The sequence below is a fragment of the Sorex araneus genome, chromosome 1, assembly GCF_027595985.1.
Source record: "Sorex araneus isolate mSorAra2 chromosome 1, mSorAra2.pri, whole genome shotgun sequence".
NCBI classification, from domain to species: Eukaryota; Metazoa; Chordata; class Mammalia; order Eulipotyphla; family Soricidae; genus Sorex; species Sorex araneus.
Genome location: NC_073302.1, coordinates 364,882,490 through 364,900,468, shown reverse-complemented (window position 1 = coordinate 364,900,468; position 17,979 = coordinate 364,882,490). Strand labels below are relative to the sequence as shown.

At 38.1% G+C, this 17,979-nt stretch overlaps 1 protein-coding gene across 1 annotated transcript in view; it reads right to left on the bottom strand.

Moving 5' to 3' along the window:
- The window catches only part of SKAP2 (src kinase associated phosphoprotein 2), a 191,435-nt gene that overhangs the window by 46,421 nt on the left and 127,035 nt on the right, over positions 1-17,979 (bottom strand). The window contains exons 7-9 of the mRNA XM_004604065.2: positions 14,144-14,268; positions 13,228-13,291; positions 12,758-12,895 (exon numbers count right to left, since the gene is read on the bottom strand). Coding sequence (XP_004604122.1) covers positions 12,758-12,895; positions 13,228-13,291; positions 14,144-14,268 — 327 coding nt within the window. The remainder of the gene's footprint in view (positions 1-12,757; positions 12,896-13,227; positions 13,292-14,143; positions 14,269-17,979) is intronic.

The following is a 17,979-nucleotide window of genomic DNA, read 5'->3' as shown; positions in this document are numbered from 1 at the left end:
TACATGCAGAGCATGAAGGGGACTTGGGGCCTGGCCAGAGAGCCTGGGTTCAATTCATGGAACTGACTGAGCAAGACACCAATTTGACCTTGTTACGCTGTAAGAAGATCACCTGCTGGTGGTATAAAGGACAGAGCTGATGGGCTGTGTGGTCTGGTCACATGCACAGAGGACGTGGGTCGAACACTGACACACCTTACTAGGATCCACTGAGAAACCACTAAAGTCTCAGGGAAGCTTCGGGTGCGTCAGAGGCTGACGTACTTGTAACAGGAGTGAATGCTGAGTTTCCTGTTCTATTTTTTAAAACATAATGACTACTGGTATTGCTGCTAGAAACCGAAAAGGAGGAAGAACGGTGTTAACAAGGAAGATGTTTTCTCAGATAGCAGTTGGCCAAAAGTCACTTTGAATGTGAGGTTCAAGGAGAGGTCAAATGTGAAATGAGGTTTGGTTGGGGTATAATCTTTTCTGAATTTATATGTGAATCTAGAAATACCTATTTCATAGTTAAGGACAAAATGGCTCTAATCATGTTTTTCTACTAAGTTACTAAGAATTTAACCTTCCAAGCACCTAGCACCTAGTCAAATTTCCTAATTTGTAACTATAAATAAATTCATATCTAGACTTTAGTTTCCGTAACTGCAAAGTAAAGGTAAGAACTCCTGTGCCATAAAATATTTATGCTTTTCAAATAAGATAATATCCGCTATTAACTATATTAACTATACTGTTAACTATGATCATTATAATTATTCTATCTCGTAAATTCTTTTGATGAACTAGCTTCTCTCTCTCTTCCTCTCTCCCCTCTCTCTGTGAAGCAAGACAGTTTTCTAAAGAAGTTGAAACTTATTTTAAAAGATGTGAGGCGGAGAGGGAGGGAGAAGTATGTGCTCAGGAGAGAACATAGGCTTCTCCAGAGTGGCAATAAGCAAGCAAAGAGACAAGCAAGGAAAAACATGGAATGAAAAATCAGCCTGATGAACTAGCTTCTCGGGCTGTCTTTTATTGCTCTAACCACATGCATGTACATGCAGTCATACTTGAATGTAAAAAAAAAAATTGGGTGTAAAGAGAGAAAGACTTTCAAGTACATTTTTTTTTCATCACATAAGGCAAATAAAAAGCATGTGATGCATACAAGTACCCTTTTTAACAATCCAGAAACACATTTTTAAGTGTCACTTAGGTACATGAGACTATATTAAAAATCAGTTTTGTCTAACAAAGGCCTTGCTTATCCTGGCTTCTGCCTATTTCCCATCTCATTCTAACCTCCATCCTTTCTTACTGCTGAACATTCAACATTTTCCAGTCTGCAGGTCTTTGAACTGGATTCTCTTTCTGCCCAGGAAGTGCTTTATGTGGCAATTCCATCTCTTGCCAGTTTGATCAAAGAGGTCAATTTTCTTGGTTTTTGTTTGTCTATGGGTCTCACCCAACTCTGCTACGGGCTTGCTGATGGCTCTGAACTCAGGGATCACTCCCGGTGGGCTGGGGAGACAATTCAAGGTGCCTGGGATTGAACTCAGGTCGGTCGCATGCAAGGCAAGCACTCAACCAGCTGTATTATCTCTTCGACCCTTCGTGAGGTCAGTTTAAAGATCACTCTTCCATGACTACAGACTACAGCCTTTTATCCTCCTGCAGAGCAGTTCCTAGAATCTGTAATTATCTTCAGAGGCATTGTTATTCCTAAACTTCCAACAGCTAGAACAGAATCCAGTATTTGTTGAATCAATTAATTAAATGCATAATAAGATCATATGACTGATGAAAATGGTTAAAAACAGGTAAGGTAAAAAACAAAAAAGTTCCACAGTTAAAGAACAAAGATGAAAAAGCAATTTTAAAAAATCAACAATATCGGGAGCTGAAAATACCAAAAACAACTGAGATGCTTATTTATTATTATTATAAGTAACAAGTAAACAGAACAGTGAAGGGAAAAGAAAATTTGCAAAAAGGAAGGGAGTGGTGAATAAAATAAAATTGCCAGAGATGAACGTATTGATGATACTGACCATATCGAGGAAGGTGTTGGTTAAGGGGAAATGAGAGAAAACCATAATGCCAGGGATCAAGAGTGAGCAGCAGGAGGGACACGGACTCAGGGCCTAGGAGTGCTCTGCTCTCCCATTAACTCTGAGAAGAGCTAAAGTCTGGTTGAGCTCCTGAACAAGAGTCAGAGAGACCTGACAGGGAGGCAGAGAGATCTGAAGTCTGGTCCCTCGGAGAGCTCAAAGATGCCACTCTGCATCTGAAATTCTCTGTGTCTGAGAAAAATAATCACTTCCATCTCAACAATGCTAAGGAAACAAGGGCAAAATGGGTGGGCAGGCAGAAAGCGTTATTTCTTTATAAGAATTCCTTTGTGAGAATTTACAAGTGACCATAATCTGAGGTGCTAGGTTCAACAGCTGGCAGCCCTTTCCCCTCCACAACTCTACTGACATGCTAACAAAGAGAACAACCTTTGAAAGAACGTTTTATATGAAACCATAATTAAGATAAACTTTCACTTAGCCTTAATTAAGTTAGACCGGATTTTCCCCACTTTGTTGAAGGTTTTGCACTTAACTGAAGCACTCAGTGAGGCTGCATCTGAAGAGTGCTTGTATGTATCACTGACATTTTGTTGAACTTGTCTGTTGCTATTAATCATTGCTTTAAAGTAAGCAGTTGAGTACTCTGAGGAAGTTGACATTCCCAGCTAACCTATCTGCAAAAACTGTGCAGCCTGATGCTCCCCTCATGCAGTGTGTGCTAATAGACGTGCAAAAAAAGAGGGAGAGGGTGGGGGAGGACAGGGGGAGAGGAGAGAGGAAGAGAAGAAGAGAGGAAGAGAGCCAGGGTTTCTGAAGCCTAACTATTTTATTCTATCTTCAAAAGGAACTAAAAACAAACGCAGGCTCTGATCTCTTCTGATCTGTTTATAGTCTACAGGGAAGGCAATCATGTCTGCAAAATAAAGACTTGGCTAAAATGTCTGATATGGAGAAACCAAACTTTGAAACAAATTGTCAAGATTTTGGAGGTGCTACAAAATAAAGTCCCAAGTTATCTATCGTTATAAACCTACCCTGTGAATTTGTCTGGCAGTTTGGGGGTCATCTAAAGACCTAAAGATCAGAGAAAATAATTGGGTTTTGTTTGTTTGGGAGGGCCACACCCAGCAGTGTTCAGGGGATCACCCCTGGCAGGGCTCAGGGGACTAAATGGGGTGCTAAGGATCTAACCCAGGCTGGCCACATGCAAAGCAAATGTCCTACGTGCTGTACTATCTCTCCAGTCTCCAAAATCTTAATACTCCAGCCCCATTAGTGGAGTTTTCCTTCTCACTTTGTAACTGTGTCAGCATTTTAGTCACATTAAAATGGGAGGGCAATATTTGCTTACCTTCTGGTTCAGATTTTTCTTTTTTAATGTATTCTAATGGTTCCCTAAGCAATGCAAACACAAACTGATGCGTTTGAAAACTTATTAATTCGATGGCTAAAAATTAAAAACCAGAAATAATTTCTAGTAATTTTATTTGTTTTTCTCTACTAAGAGATTCTTTTCCTTCATAGTTTTAACACTTATCCTGCAGGTTTTTCTCCCCAGATACTTCTCTCATCTCTTGTTCTTTAGAAATTTATTCTCAGGGCTGGAGTGACAGGATGGTGGGTAGGGCATTTTCCTAGCACACAGCCAATCTGGGTTTGATCACCAGTATCCCTTATGGTACCCCAAGCACCAGCAGGAGTGATTCCTGAGTGCCGTACCAGGAGTAACCCCTGAGTATTGCCACATGTGACCCAAAAAGCAGAACAAGAAAAAAGAAAAAAGAAATTTATTCTTTTTTATATTTTATATTCTTTTCATTTGTCATATTAGTCACTATACACAACTAATTATGGTATAAAGCATAACCTCACAAATTTCTATCTGTGCTATTTTACTGTCTTTCAGAACATAATGTATTTTATAATTTCCACTGTGATTTTTTCTTCCCAACTACCAAACGCTTTAGAAGATTATTTTCAGCCTATAAATACAAGAAAACTTAGGTATTTTTTAAACTATCTTTGTTGATTTTTTTCTTTTTAAGTTTTAATTTCCAATGAACTTCATTTTATTAGAGAGCAGAGGCTGATAGTCACTGAAATTTGCTGAGATCTTCATTGTTAACTCACATATATAGTCAATGTCCATTAATATTCTATGTGAATGGGAAAGAATTTTTTTTATACACTAGATCACGTTTCTTACTTTTTTGGCTCAAATCTTCTGTATCTCTATTAATTCTTTGCCTCTTCAGTATCCAGTTTCTAAAGACAGCACATTAAAACCTCCTATTATGAGGATTTTAAAATTTGTATATATTTCTTTTGTTTTATGGATTTCAAGATTATGTAGTTATACAGTTAGGTGCATTTAAACTTTTTCATTTACTTTTGTGTGTACACTATCATTCTGTGGTTCAATTATTGATTTATGTCTTGACTTTATTATCTTGACTTATATATTATTATATATATGTATAATATGTATATATAATATATAACATATATCTTGACTTATCTTTATTATATCTTGACTTTATTAGTATTTTTATTTAGATAGAATTGCCTGGTATTCTATTCACTTCCTTCGAAAATTCCTGTTTTTGTCATATATATGTATATGACGTATACTTACATGTTTTTGTCATATATATGTGTGAACCCACTCTAAGAAAAAATGTTGCAAGTCTCACTATGGAGATGTTACTAGTGTCCACTCGAGCAAATTGATGAGCAACAGGATGACAGTGATGATGACAGTGATATTTAAAAAGTAAATCCATTTCTGTCCTTAAATAATGTATTTAGTCACACTGATTATAAATACTTTCATATTGGGGCTTATTCCTACCATATTTTTCCCTTGCTCCTTTATATCCTAAACCCTGCCTTCTTTTGGATTAAATTTTTTTCTTTTTGGTTTTTGAGGTATACCCTGCAGTGCTCAAAGATTACTACTGGCTGTCCTCGGGGACCAAATGTGATGCTGAAGATTGAACCGGAGTCAGCCACAAGCAAGGTAATTGTCTTAAGTTTTTGAACTATCTGTCCATCCCCAGATTAAGTTTATTTTCTTTTTTCCCTCCTCCACCACCCCCGCCCCACCTGCTGCTTTGGGAAACCCAAGATTGCATTTCTATCTATTTAGTACTTAGTCTGAAATTTTTATTCTTTTTGGCTTTTGGGTAACACCTGGCAGTGATCGGGGTGGTTCCAGATTGGTGTGTGGGTGCTTCACACATCAGTACTCAGAGACCGTACTCAGACCTAAGCTTCCCAACTCAAACCATGTGTTCAAACCTTTAAGCTTCAAACCCCTTTGGTATTCCAGTCTTCAGAATGAAGGTGTTGTGGAATTTTAACACGCACTTCCCTTAGCTAGATCATAGTCATCATCATTGAGTTCTGGACAGCATACTATTTTCGTGGCTGATAGATTTTTTTCTACTCAGTTCACACTCTCAGTGAACTTTTAAACTAAAAATCTAGAGTCCACTGTTTCCTAAGACAGAGCTTTACCTTCATTTTAATAAGAAATGCAAGACTAACCTTTTTTCTTTTTTCCTCCTTCCTCCTGAATATGCCAGCATTTGGAGATGCTTTCCTCTCTATTATAGCCTTGATAATGCTATAACTCTTAAATTGAGTTTACTTCGTTTTTAAATTTTTTTTTTTTTGCTTTTTGAGTCACACCCAGCGATGCTCAGGGGTTATTCCTGGCTTTGCACTCAGGAATTACTCCTGGCGGTGCTTGGGGGACTATATGGGATGCCGGGGATTGAACCCAGGTCGGCCGTGTGCAAGGCAAACGCCCTACCCGCTGTGCTATCGCTCCGGCCCCTCATTTTAAAATTTTAAAAAAGTTTATTTAGAAGTAAACATGCTTGGGGCTGGAGCGATAGCACAGCGGGTAGGGCGTTTGCCTTGCACGCGGCCGACCCGGGTTCGATCCCCAGCATCCCATATGGTCCCCTGAGCACCGCCAGGAGTAACTCCTGAGTGCAAAGCCAGGAGTAACCCCTGTGCATCGCCAGGTGAGACCCAAAAAGAAAAAAAAAAAAGAAGTAAACATGCTTACTTCTAAGTTATTTAGAAGGTAGTTTGTTGAAGCTACTGATTTGTTTCTATATTTACTGCTGTTTCTTGCATTCCTGACATCTCCCTATCTGTCTCACTTTTCTCCTCCCCTCCAAAAGTACAAGGTGAGGACTAGAAAGATATGACAGTGGGCAGGGCACTTGCCTTGCACGAGGCTGACTAAGCTCTATCCCAAGCACCACAAATGGTCCTCCAAGCACACCAGAAAATATCCGTAAGCACAGAAGGAGTAAGCTCTGAGCACATCTGGGTGTGCCCCTGCCAAAAAAAAAAAATACAAGGGTGAGGGGCAAAGATAAGATTCAGGGACTGGAGCAATAGCAATAGCACAGCAGGTAGGGTGCTTGCCTTGCACGCGGCTGGCCCAAGTTTGATTCCCAGCATCCTATATGGTCCCCCAAGCACTGCCAGAAATAATTCCTGAGTGGAGAGCCAGAAGTAACCCCTATGCATTGCCAAGTGTGGCCCAAAAAGAAAAAAAAAAGATAATCTTCAAAGCACTGTGTTTGCCTCCAAAGTCTTTGCTTTAGAGAAAGGTGTTTAGGGTATAAGAGGCAGGGCTGGTGGCAGCAGAGATAAGGCAGATAGAGGAGAAAAGGGCAAGTAGAGGAGTAGAAATCACCATAAAACACACTGCTCGTCTTGATGCTAGAAGACAGGCTTCCTGTCTCAGAAAACAAAAAGCAAAGACAACCAACCCATGGGAAACTCGATGGCATGCAGGGATAGCTATCAACATATTGGGTGAGCAACAGGAAGTCAAGGCCCCAGCCATAAAGGGCAAAAGAATGTGGGGTGGGGGTGGGAGAGACCCCTGCTCGGAGAGACAGCCAGGCACAGAACAGCTGCTCCAGAGAACCTACAGTGGCTGTATAAGGGCAAGGATGGAAAGAAAGAAATGGGGAAAAGGAAAGGAGGAAAACACGAGGCAAGGAGGAAGGTAACAGTAGAAGATAAAAGGATAAAAGGGCAGTAGAAATGGCAGTAAAAACTCATTTTTAAAGTTTATATACATGTGCATATTTATAAATGGACAAAAGGTATCTGTTAGACTCTTAATATTCACCGAGGGCAGGAGTGACTTCTACTTTGCATATGCCCAGCCCAGGCTGGACCCCTGGTACGGGACATGGCCCCCTGAGCACTGCCAGGAGTGATCCCTAAATACAGTCAGGAGTAAGCCTTGACCACAGCCGGGTATAGGCCAAAGTTCAAAACTAAATAAAAGCCAAAACCAGCAGCACTAAAAGTGTCCTTTCATAGCCTGATGCCAGGCATTCTCAGCCTCAACACTACTGATGTTTTGGGCCAAATGACTCTTTATTGTCCTTTCCAGGGAAAGAAACCTCTTGCACTGGAGGCTGTTTAGCAGAGTCCCTTACCGTGCCCACTGGGTATCTACAACATCCACAACCCCCCCCCCCCACTGCCACATACCAGCTGTAACATCCAAAGGTGCCTCCAGACATAAACTCATAATGTACGCTGGGGGTCAAACATCTCCTCTGTTTGAGAACCACTAGTATAGTTCTAAGTCACAAAAATGTACTCATTTTCCTACCAACAGAAACACTTATTTTGCATGCACTCAGGTATTTGGGGGGTTTGATATGTGCTAAACCCTCTCTAATAATGAAAAGAATCAGTCTATGATGTCAAGAGCAAAGCAGAGACAGCTACATGACAAGCACAACTGTGTCCTAATGCTTCATGCCATATTATGAATCAGGCAGTGTAAGAAAACGCTAAAATCACATTTACATTCAGCAAAGATGAAAACATCAGCAAATACTGCAGTCAGAGCGACAGTATAGCGGGTAGGGTGCCTGTGCGGCATGTAGCTGACCTGGGTTCAACCCTGGCATCCCATACTCCCCTGAGCCCTGCCAGGAGTGATCCCAGAGTGCAGGGCCAGGAGCAAGCCCTGAGGAGCGCCGAGTGTGCCCCACCCCAACAAAACAACATAAACAAGTATTATATGTGTGTAGTCTAAATATTCTAAATTATGAATATTTTTATTTTTATAACTTTAGATAACTGTAATGTTCAGAGCTTAAAACATCCCTCTCAAATTGACTCTAATCTAGTTGGTTATCTACTTGGGAAAATATTAATCACACCATAAGTGAGGAGATGCTATCAATACACTTAATAACTACAGTTCAGTATTACTGCTAACCAAAAATGAACTGTCAGCAGGTTGCCGGGACTACAATATTAAAATATTAAATATATGTATTTCTGGGAAAGTCAACTCACATCTTTCCACAGGACTCCAAAGTGCGAAAAATTCCTTGTTGAAACTAGGATCAGGATTGACCACCACCTAGTATAATGTTAATACCGGTGACTCCAGGGTCCTCCATAAATCTTGACATTAGCCTGGTACTAGGAGAGATAATTATTCAGCAAGAAAATAAAGCTAAAATGCATTTTGGAGGGCTGTAACCTCGTATTGATTAAGTTAGCATTTGTGGCCACCTGAGAAAGATGACTTCAAATTTAAGTACCCAAACACTGTTCTTTTTTATGTATACATAATAGTTTCAGTGAAAAAAATTTATAGCTGCATTTTACTTTATGCTCATTCCATTTTAGATGCAGATAGTTGGACTGAATAAATTTTAAATGTAATTGAATGACCAAAGGATAAAAACATCATTTTGTGGCTCAGAATAGTTCAATCTACCATTACAGTAAAAAAATAAAATAAAATAAATAATATATATATATAAATTAACACTTATAAGAATAGGTTAATGGAATTAGAAGTTTGTCTTCCTGTTTTATGTTGCCCTTTCTCCTCCAGTCCACTTTGCAGAATAATTTCAAATGCGATCCTCCTTTCTGAAAGCCACAGAGCTAATGGCTGGCTACCACACTTGTAAAACTAGTATGATTCTATTCCTCTAGAAAACTCCTTCTGTTGTTATAGCTGCTGCATAACTTGCTGATGTTAAAGAGGAAGAAATTCAAATGACACGGTAATTAAAAAACACGACGTTGGGTTGATTTTTGCACAATTTCTCAAATTACAAAGTATAAAATAAAAATGGTCCTCTGTATTTATCTGGGGAAGGGGGAGTTCCCAGACCACACCCCACTGTGCTAAGGGCTTACTCCTGGCTCTGTGCTCAGGGACCAGCCCACGAGAGCCACATGCGAGGCAAGGACCTTACCCCTGTGCTGTCTCTCAGCCCCACTCCCTGTATTCTTAATGAAAAAATGGGCATTAACTTTTAAAACTGATGCTAAGTCAGATGAACTCATCACTGTCTTGTGAAATACATTAGTACCATTTGATCAATATGTCAACGATGCAAAGTAATGTCATATTGTGTGCAAACCTGACTATTCTTAGCTAGCAGGTAATAAGACATAGAAGAAGAAAAGCCAAATACCTTTAATATGTCCCAGAAATTACATTCTCTCAACTCTTCTGTTTAGATGTATAAAGCCCTTAAATGCAAGGAAATCTAAAAATTTATTCTTATTCTTTCATGAAATTAGTTAAAAATTAATGAACAAGAAATTAAAGAGAAGCTACTGTAATAAAGTTAGAATATTCTAACTGAAAAACAATTACAATGAAACTATTTACATTCCCATAGAATTATAACCATTTTTCACGGGGATATTTTGCAATACAATTTTTAAAACAATGTTTTCTTCTTCTTACTCCTGAGACTTAAACACTGCAGATTTATTTTACATTAAAAAACACATTTATTACAGTAGCGCTTTACTTTCACAGACAAAAACTGATTTAAAATAACATGCTGAATACTTAGATTTTTCTTCAAATACATTTGTATGCTTCATCTTTCAACTAAGAGGATTTATTCCCAACTATATGTAATTGACAAAAAATTGTGTTGGAATAGTAGTATTAATTAATTCTGGGAGCTTAACCAGTCAGATTTCAAAGATATATAGCTTTCTTTTTACAGAGCTGGAAAAATACCAATTTTTTTTCTGCAAATGTGCTCACACTGCCTTTCCAGTGTTCTTTCACTGCTTCTGAAAATTATATCCACATTTCACAGTAGTGAAAGCAATTAGTTTGATTCTTATCCTGAATGAGAAATCTTTTTTTTTTTTAAGGAAAATGGTAGCTTTCTAGTTTTAGATATTTAATTAAATACAAGTTCTAACTCTAAAAGACAACTTTCAAGCTTTCACTGAGAAAAAATTCCCGCTGCCGAGGCTGGCCCAAACACGACAGTCTGGAGGCATGCAGCGCCAGTCCCCGGGGGAAGGACCCAGAGCTCGACAGCCCACAGCTGCCTCCACCAACCTGCTTCCCAAAGGGATGGCTGCAGGCTCGATCAAGCTCAATCACTTTCTGCAGCAACTGGGGTCCCAAGCGGAGGCCAGGGAATCCCAGAGCAGCTTAGATTTCTTCCTGTTCCACGGCATGAAGACAACAGAAAGAGGAACCAGTTATTCCCCCAAATTAGGTGGCACCAGGCCAAAAAGAAGAAGCTGAAGAAGAAGATGAAGAAGAAAAGCATGAAAAAGAACATCTGTTGTGGGAGAAAATTTTAAATTATTTTTAAGATTTCAAGTGACTTTTAATAGACCTTCTTTCCTGGGGTCTTTGTTATAAAAATGACTGTAAATACTGCAACTTTATTTCTGAACAAGATTTTATGGGGTGGAAGTGGGGGGGCAGGAAATGAATGGTCAAGTTGAAGAAATACTAAACTTAATACCACTTTCAGTGTGGGGCTTTCAAAGGAACAAAATGTATCTGACAATAACCTCCTGTCTGGAAGGTAGGATACTCTTCCATCCTACCTGAGCAATTATAGTCCCACAAGATCTTTTGAACATTTTAAAGATGATAATGCTATTCACGACACAGCATGACTAAACAGGCAGCCAGGGAATTTCTTCCCCAATTAAAGATAACTGATACCACATCAAATACCATTTCCTTCAGATAAATAAGGAGTTATAAATGTAGAGTTCCACTGTAGCACTGTTTTTGGGATATCGAATACACCATGGGTAGCTTGCCAGGCTCTGCCCTGCGGGCGGGATACTCTCAGTAGCTTGTCGGGCTCTCCAAGAGGGATGGAGGAATCGAACCCGGGTCAGCCACGTGCAAGGCAAACACCCTACCTGCTGTGCTATCACTCCAAGCTACAGAAATATGTAAATTACTAATTGTCACAAAAGTATGCTTTATATTAAGTGTCTTTTAAGAGGTAGTAAAAGACATTAGATACAAATTCAAGTAGTTTTGTAATATCTTAAATGTATATTACTGTGACAATCATGAATTATTTGTTCAGGAAATCATTATTATACTTCCATATATGCACTTGCAAGAATTTACCAGATACAATAATGAAAACAGTAATTATAATGTCATAGTTTATCACAGGCTTGCTAAGATTCAAGCACAATTTTGAGAGTTTTAGATACATTAGCTCACTCATCCTTTTCCACCACTGCCCCACCATGATGAAGAAACTGACTTTTAAAGTTAATGGACCAAAAACTGGTATAGCCCGAATTTAAACTTTTTGACTCTCAAGACAATTCTCTGTGCTAGTCAGTATACCCTGCTGATTTCATTAAAAATATCACTTGCACACTAACTTGGAAAATCTGAAATACTAAACTATGAAAAAACATTTGGGAGGGGGTGTCAGGAATTGAACCCAGGACTCAAATAGACAAGTGCACTTAACCACTGAACTACATCCCTAGCTGAAATAAATATCAATGATTTATGCTAAGCTGTTAAGTTGTTCCAGTCAAAGAAAAATAGTCTTTCCAGAGAAGGCATTAGTTATATTCACTTATACTGCTTTTTATTCCCTTATCTTCTCTACAAATTTTTTATAGCAATGAAAGGTTCATGTCAACCTATCATATTTCTAATGCCATAATTCCCTGAATGTTTTCATATTCTAAGTAAGCCTAATTTTGGATGCCTGTGTTTGTGTTTGAGACTCTCATAACTATAAGTCACATAAGCCAGCAGATCATTAATTTTATGTTACCTCAGTTACTAAGGAATATAAATATTAAACCATCCCTGAAAATGTAGACCAAGAAAACTTATTCGTATTGATGATATAATATCAAGAAAACTTGCAGCTTCAAAAGGCCTTCATTTATAGTTCAGCAATATTCCTCCATGACAATGCACTACAGTACAGCAAAAAGGAATATATGAGGCAGAAGTTGTTGACATATGGGGTGTGCAAAGAACTTCTGGTTAATGGAAATTCCAAGATGTATAAATAAAAAATGATGTGTGAGTTGGTGGAGAAAACTGTAAGGCAAGTCAATTTTTTAATTAAAAAATTATGTAGCATAAACAATGCTAATGAGCCAAAAGTCCCTTGAGATTAGGACTGTATCTGCTTCATTTTAACATTCCATTCACTTTTCATAAGTATACATCTACTCATTTGAAACCTCTCAAGCAGAACCCTTTTTGGTAAATAGAGTTTTGAAGATTTTCTTTGTCTTTGTCCTGAATTGTATACCATTTTCTATGCAGATTGTCAACCTAAAGATGTACGACATTTTGAATTTTGAAAAAAAGTCTAAAATATTTACATGAGTCTTCAGAAAACAAATACCTGGAAGTTCTTCATAAATTTCTTCATCAATTGGCTGACTGAGGGTTGATGTACTGCTGACTGGGAGAGGATGATCAACATCATCGTATAATTCTCCTCTTTCCTCATCATCTTCAGGAATAGTATCAGATCCCATATCTATAAAACACAAGACAAAGTTTTAAAGAATGAAAAAGATTTTAATACTTCATTTCAAATTATAGTCAAACTAAGTCACAATTCTATTATAAGCTATATTTTAAACTTTAAACACTTAAAAAGGATTATTGTATAAATATGTAAATTCAAAGTTGCTACTGGTCTTTACACAGGAGAGACACTCTTATGAATCTGGAGTGAACGTGTTGTCGATACCACACATACTGCCTTAGTCACTCTCACAGAATACGAATCTTTGTATATAAATAACTAAATCATTCAGTTATTCAGCATTCCAAGATTCAATAATTTGTTCAACTGGTTGCTCTTACCTTGTAATACAAATTTCAGCTGTTGTACCCATTCTTCAGCATCTTTGGGAGAAGCTGCTGTAAACTAATAAAAAAAAGAAGAAAATCACCACAGGTTATGCCGAATGCTTATAATTTCCTTTAGACCATTAGTAATTCTTTTCATGTCTAGAGCTACTTTTCTTGCAAGGATGCTTCTTATAATGTACAGTTAATTTTGACAAATTTACGTAATTGAAGCAGAGGATGATGGATTTGAAACTCTCATCAGCAGCTGGCAGCTGTGCAGAAAAAAAACCTGCTTCTCTTCATCAATGTCAAAGACAGAACTGATGAACAAAATTTGCCCTTGACAATTAGAAGACACCCATGAATTTCTGTAGACTGCTGGGTACAGTTTTCTTAAAAATGTTCTTGTCAGATTCCAACACACTACCTGACAACTTAATTAACTGGCTTTCAACTGCAATCTCAGATATTTAAAACTTATTAAACATACATTCTATATTGATGCTAGCTGATAGCTCTTGAATCACAGAGCTGATACAAACCTTTACCTTAATTTTCTCCCACAACTCTAAGCCATCCAATATACATTAACATTTTGATATTTTTCTCTTGATAACTTAGCTCTTCCTGCTATGTAATTCTTTTAGGAAATCACGCAATTCTACTAAAATAGATATAAAATGTAACAAGTGAAGCTATAGATAAATTATACATTCGCTTATTCATTTCAGGAAGAAATCTCTTGAACTTATCTGAAGTTTTTTTGAAATATACTTCCTCTCCTATGAATCCTCAATGGATAAAAAGCCAGTATTTTTAGCATTATTAATATGTCAAGGAGAGTTGTTCTAACAAAATGTTAATGTCTTTATAAATGAAATCAGGACATCTTATCAATTTAATTTCAAGGCTACATAAAAACTCCAACCTGATAGATTCGTTTATCAGAAGCTGAAATTTCAAAACAGCAATCTTTCTTTCCATCCTTCCTAAGAGAGTTATTCATTCTGACACTGTAGCCATCTATTGCAAATTCACCTTTCTGCTGTTTGTCTGTTAAAGAGAAAATGAAAGTTAGCATTTCATTTACTTGAGCCCAGTTGGTTATCTTTTATTTAGACTTTTGTGAATTCTTGGAGCACTTATTGGTCATACTGATTTATTTAAGTAACATTTTCCATTGTGACCTTTGTGGGATTGATGGATTAAAGCATTTGGGGTGGCTGGGATTTCAGTCTGTTTTGTTTGGGGGCTACATCTGGCTGTGCTCAGGGATCACTCCTAGCAGGCGCAGGGGACCATCCAAGGTTCCTGGGATTAAACCCAGGCCAGCCACATGAAAGGCAAGCTCTTTATCTGCTGTGCTATCTAATATCATTCCAGTTCATAAGGTGGTTTGGGTTTTTATTAGTTTGACTATAATTTGAAATTTATTTATTTATTTTTGGTTGGGTTTTGGTCTTATCCCAAAGGAAGTAAGGAAGTCGGACACTTTTATGTAGGGAAAAGAATTGAAACTCAGAACTTGCCTGACAAAATTGCAAATTCATGCCTCTTTCAAATGTAGTAAGCCCCTGGCGAAATCTGTTTAAACCTTCCTTGTAAATACTTGCTGAACTTTATCAGCCACTATTTCCTCTCATTTCCAGCTCCCCATACACACCCCTAAAAACAACTGAAACATAAATTTTATTTTTATTTTTTTACTTTTTATTTTTATTTTTTTGCTTTTTAGGTCACACCTGGCGATGCACAGGGGTTACTTCTGGCTCTGCACTCATGAATCACCCCTGGCGGTGCTCAGGGGACCATATGGGATGCTAGGAATTGAACCCGGGTCAGCTGATGCAAGGCAAACGCCCTATCCGTTGTGCTATTGCTCCAGCCCCATGAATTTTATTTTTTTAAGAAAAGCTTGACATTGGTAAAAATATTCTAAATCAGAAGCAGAATGAAACAAAATTATTAACTAAAAGACATGAGAGAGGAAAGCAAGTGGAGTGATATGAGGGGGTTAGTGACAGAATTAAAAGCCCCAGAAAGGAGATTTCTTAACCAGTCAATGAAAAGTACAATATAGCAAATTTGAATCCTATAAGACAAAGAAGCATAAGACAAGACGGTTTGAACTTTAGTCAGCTGTAACTTTACCAACAAATAGGGGGCGGATCGATAGTACAGTGGGTAGGGCATTTGCTTTGCATGCGGTCAACCCGGGTTCGATTTCCAGCATCTCATATGGTAACCCCAGCACCGCCATGAGTAATTCCTGACTCCAGATTCAGGAGTAACCCCTGAGCATGGCTGGGCTGGGTGTGACCCCCCCCCAAAAAAAAAGCAAAAAAAAAAAACTTTACCAACAAGTAAAGGAATTTAAGTAATTTAATTTAAACAAAGAATTTAATACTCTGGAATTGAAAATAAACCAGTACTTTACTGAGTTGTAACATTTTGATAAAAGTTGCATAACTTATAGGTTCAACTGCTAGGTTGCACACAGCATTAAAATTATAAATAAGGACAACTCTCTGTTCTACTGAAACAAATGTTTCCTTATCAGAGGGCAAAGGGTTCTCAGATCAGCACACCAACAACATATTTATCTCCTATTTGCAAATCTAATTCCTGGAGTAATAAGGGTCATGGAGATGACATCTTGTTCAAAACATCAAATGAAGAAAAAAAAATCTAAGTCAGACATTTCTGACTTAAACCTAGACATGCTAATTATATTTAGTTATAATTTGCAATTCTGGATGACTAGAAAAATTCCGCTACAGTTTTAAAATTCGATGCTCGCCTCGTGGGAAAAGTCTACTGTGAACTCTGAAACGGTCCAGAAATCTGGACTTTACAATTAGAGCAGGCTTGCTCTGAAGGCTCCTGTTTTCTCCCTTCTCTCTTTCTCCTCTCTCCTCTCTCTCCTCTCTCTGTCTCTCTCTGTCTCTTTCTCTGTCTCTCTCTCTAGTCTCTGTGTCTCTTTGCTTTCTTTTTCTACTCTGGAGAAACCTGCATTTTCTCTCTCTTTTTAAAAAAATTTTATTGAATCACCGTGAGATAGTTACAAGCTTTCATGTTTGGGTTACAATCACACAGTGATCAAACACCCATCCCTCCACCAGTGCACATTCCCCACCACCAATATCCCCAGTATACCACCCCCCCTTTCTCACCCTTCCCCTGCCTCCATGGCAGACAATATTCCCCATACTCTCTCTCTACTTTTGGGCATTATGGCTTGTAACACAGACACTGAGAGCTCATCATGTTTGGTCCATTATCTACTTTCAGCATGCATCTCCCATCCCAACTGGTTCCTCCAGCCATCATTTTCTTAGTGATCCCTTCTCTATTACATCTGCATTCTCCCCTCCGCTCATGAAGCAGTCTTCCAGCTAACCTGCATTCTCTCTTAGTCATGCAGTTCCTCTCTTTCTCTCCCTTCACATCTCTAAGTAAATTTCAATAAAAACTACCTTGCTGCAAGAAAATATTAATTAAAAAAATACTTTTTTCCAGTCCTGTGTTTGTTTTCTCTTGAACTCCTCTCTTCCTCTTCCTTTCACCTATTCTCTAAGTAAATTCAACAAAAAATATTTTACTCCACTAAACATTTTTTAAAAATTAAACAGAGGCTGGAGCGGCAGTACAGCAGATGGGGAGTTTGCCTTGCATGTGGCTAACCCAGGTTCGATTCCCAGCATCGCATATGGTCCCCCGAGCACCGCCAGGAGTAATTCCTGAGTATAAAGTCAGGAGTAACCCCTGTGCTTAGCCAGGTGTGATACAAAAAGAAAAAAAAATAAACAGAATTTCCCAAATTTGTTTTTATTTGAGGGCCACCCCTGGAGGTGCTCAGAGCTTACTCGTCGATCTGAGTTCAAGGATCACTCCTAGCAGGCTTGGGAGAAGGGAGTGGGGGTGGGGAGCACAGAGGCCGCCAGGCGGGCAGGTGAAAAGCAAAGCTTTTAAAACATTAATAGGTTTCTATGACCAAGTAATTTTGGAAATGCTAATTTAAACAAAGTTAAATGGATTTTGTTAGTCCAGATTTCCTGGGGCCCATAACACTTTTACATATTGATTGAATCTCTATAAGAAAGACTTAGTATATAGCATTTCCCAGAATTATTTTTTCAATAGAACCCTTTTTTTCAAGAACATATTATGGAACTGGTAGTCACAGGGCATATTTTGAAAACTATTTTATTATCAATATTGGAGGTGGGAGAGGAGGAGTATTAAAGTAACAATGGCTAAAATAGCTGGTGTTCCTAAAATTTTCAAGTAAGATTAAGTCATACACCCACTTACTAAACAAATTTAAACTGAAATTTAAAATAAATGAAGGAGCATTACAGGTTTGGTGAGACTAAACTAGTAACACTTTACCAGCACTTCTCAATGAAACACACACACAACAATAACAACATACACTAAATACAGTACATCTATATATAACAACACACACTAAATACAGTCTATCTATATATAACATATATTTAAATGTTCCAGGATTATTAGTCCACCATTTTTGGTAGATTTGCAAAAAGAATTTAATTTTCAGTACAAAAAGTAGAAGCAGTCTGAGACAAAACAACCAAGTTATATAGGATAATTCTGAGAGATTTCCTTGATCTTTCCTAAAGAAACAGGATATTCAAGGACAAGATGAAGGCAAGAGGCACAAGAGCTCAACTGTTACACTTACTAGCTAACCTAAAGCCCAGATTTTGTACTGCCAATCTGGATCTAAATTTTAAG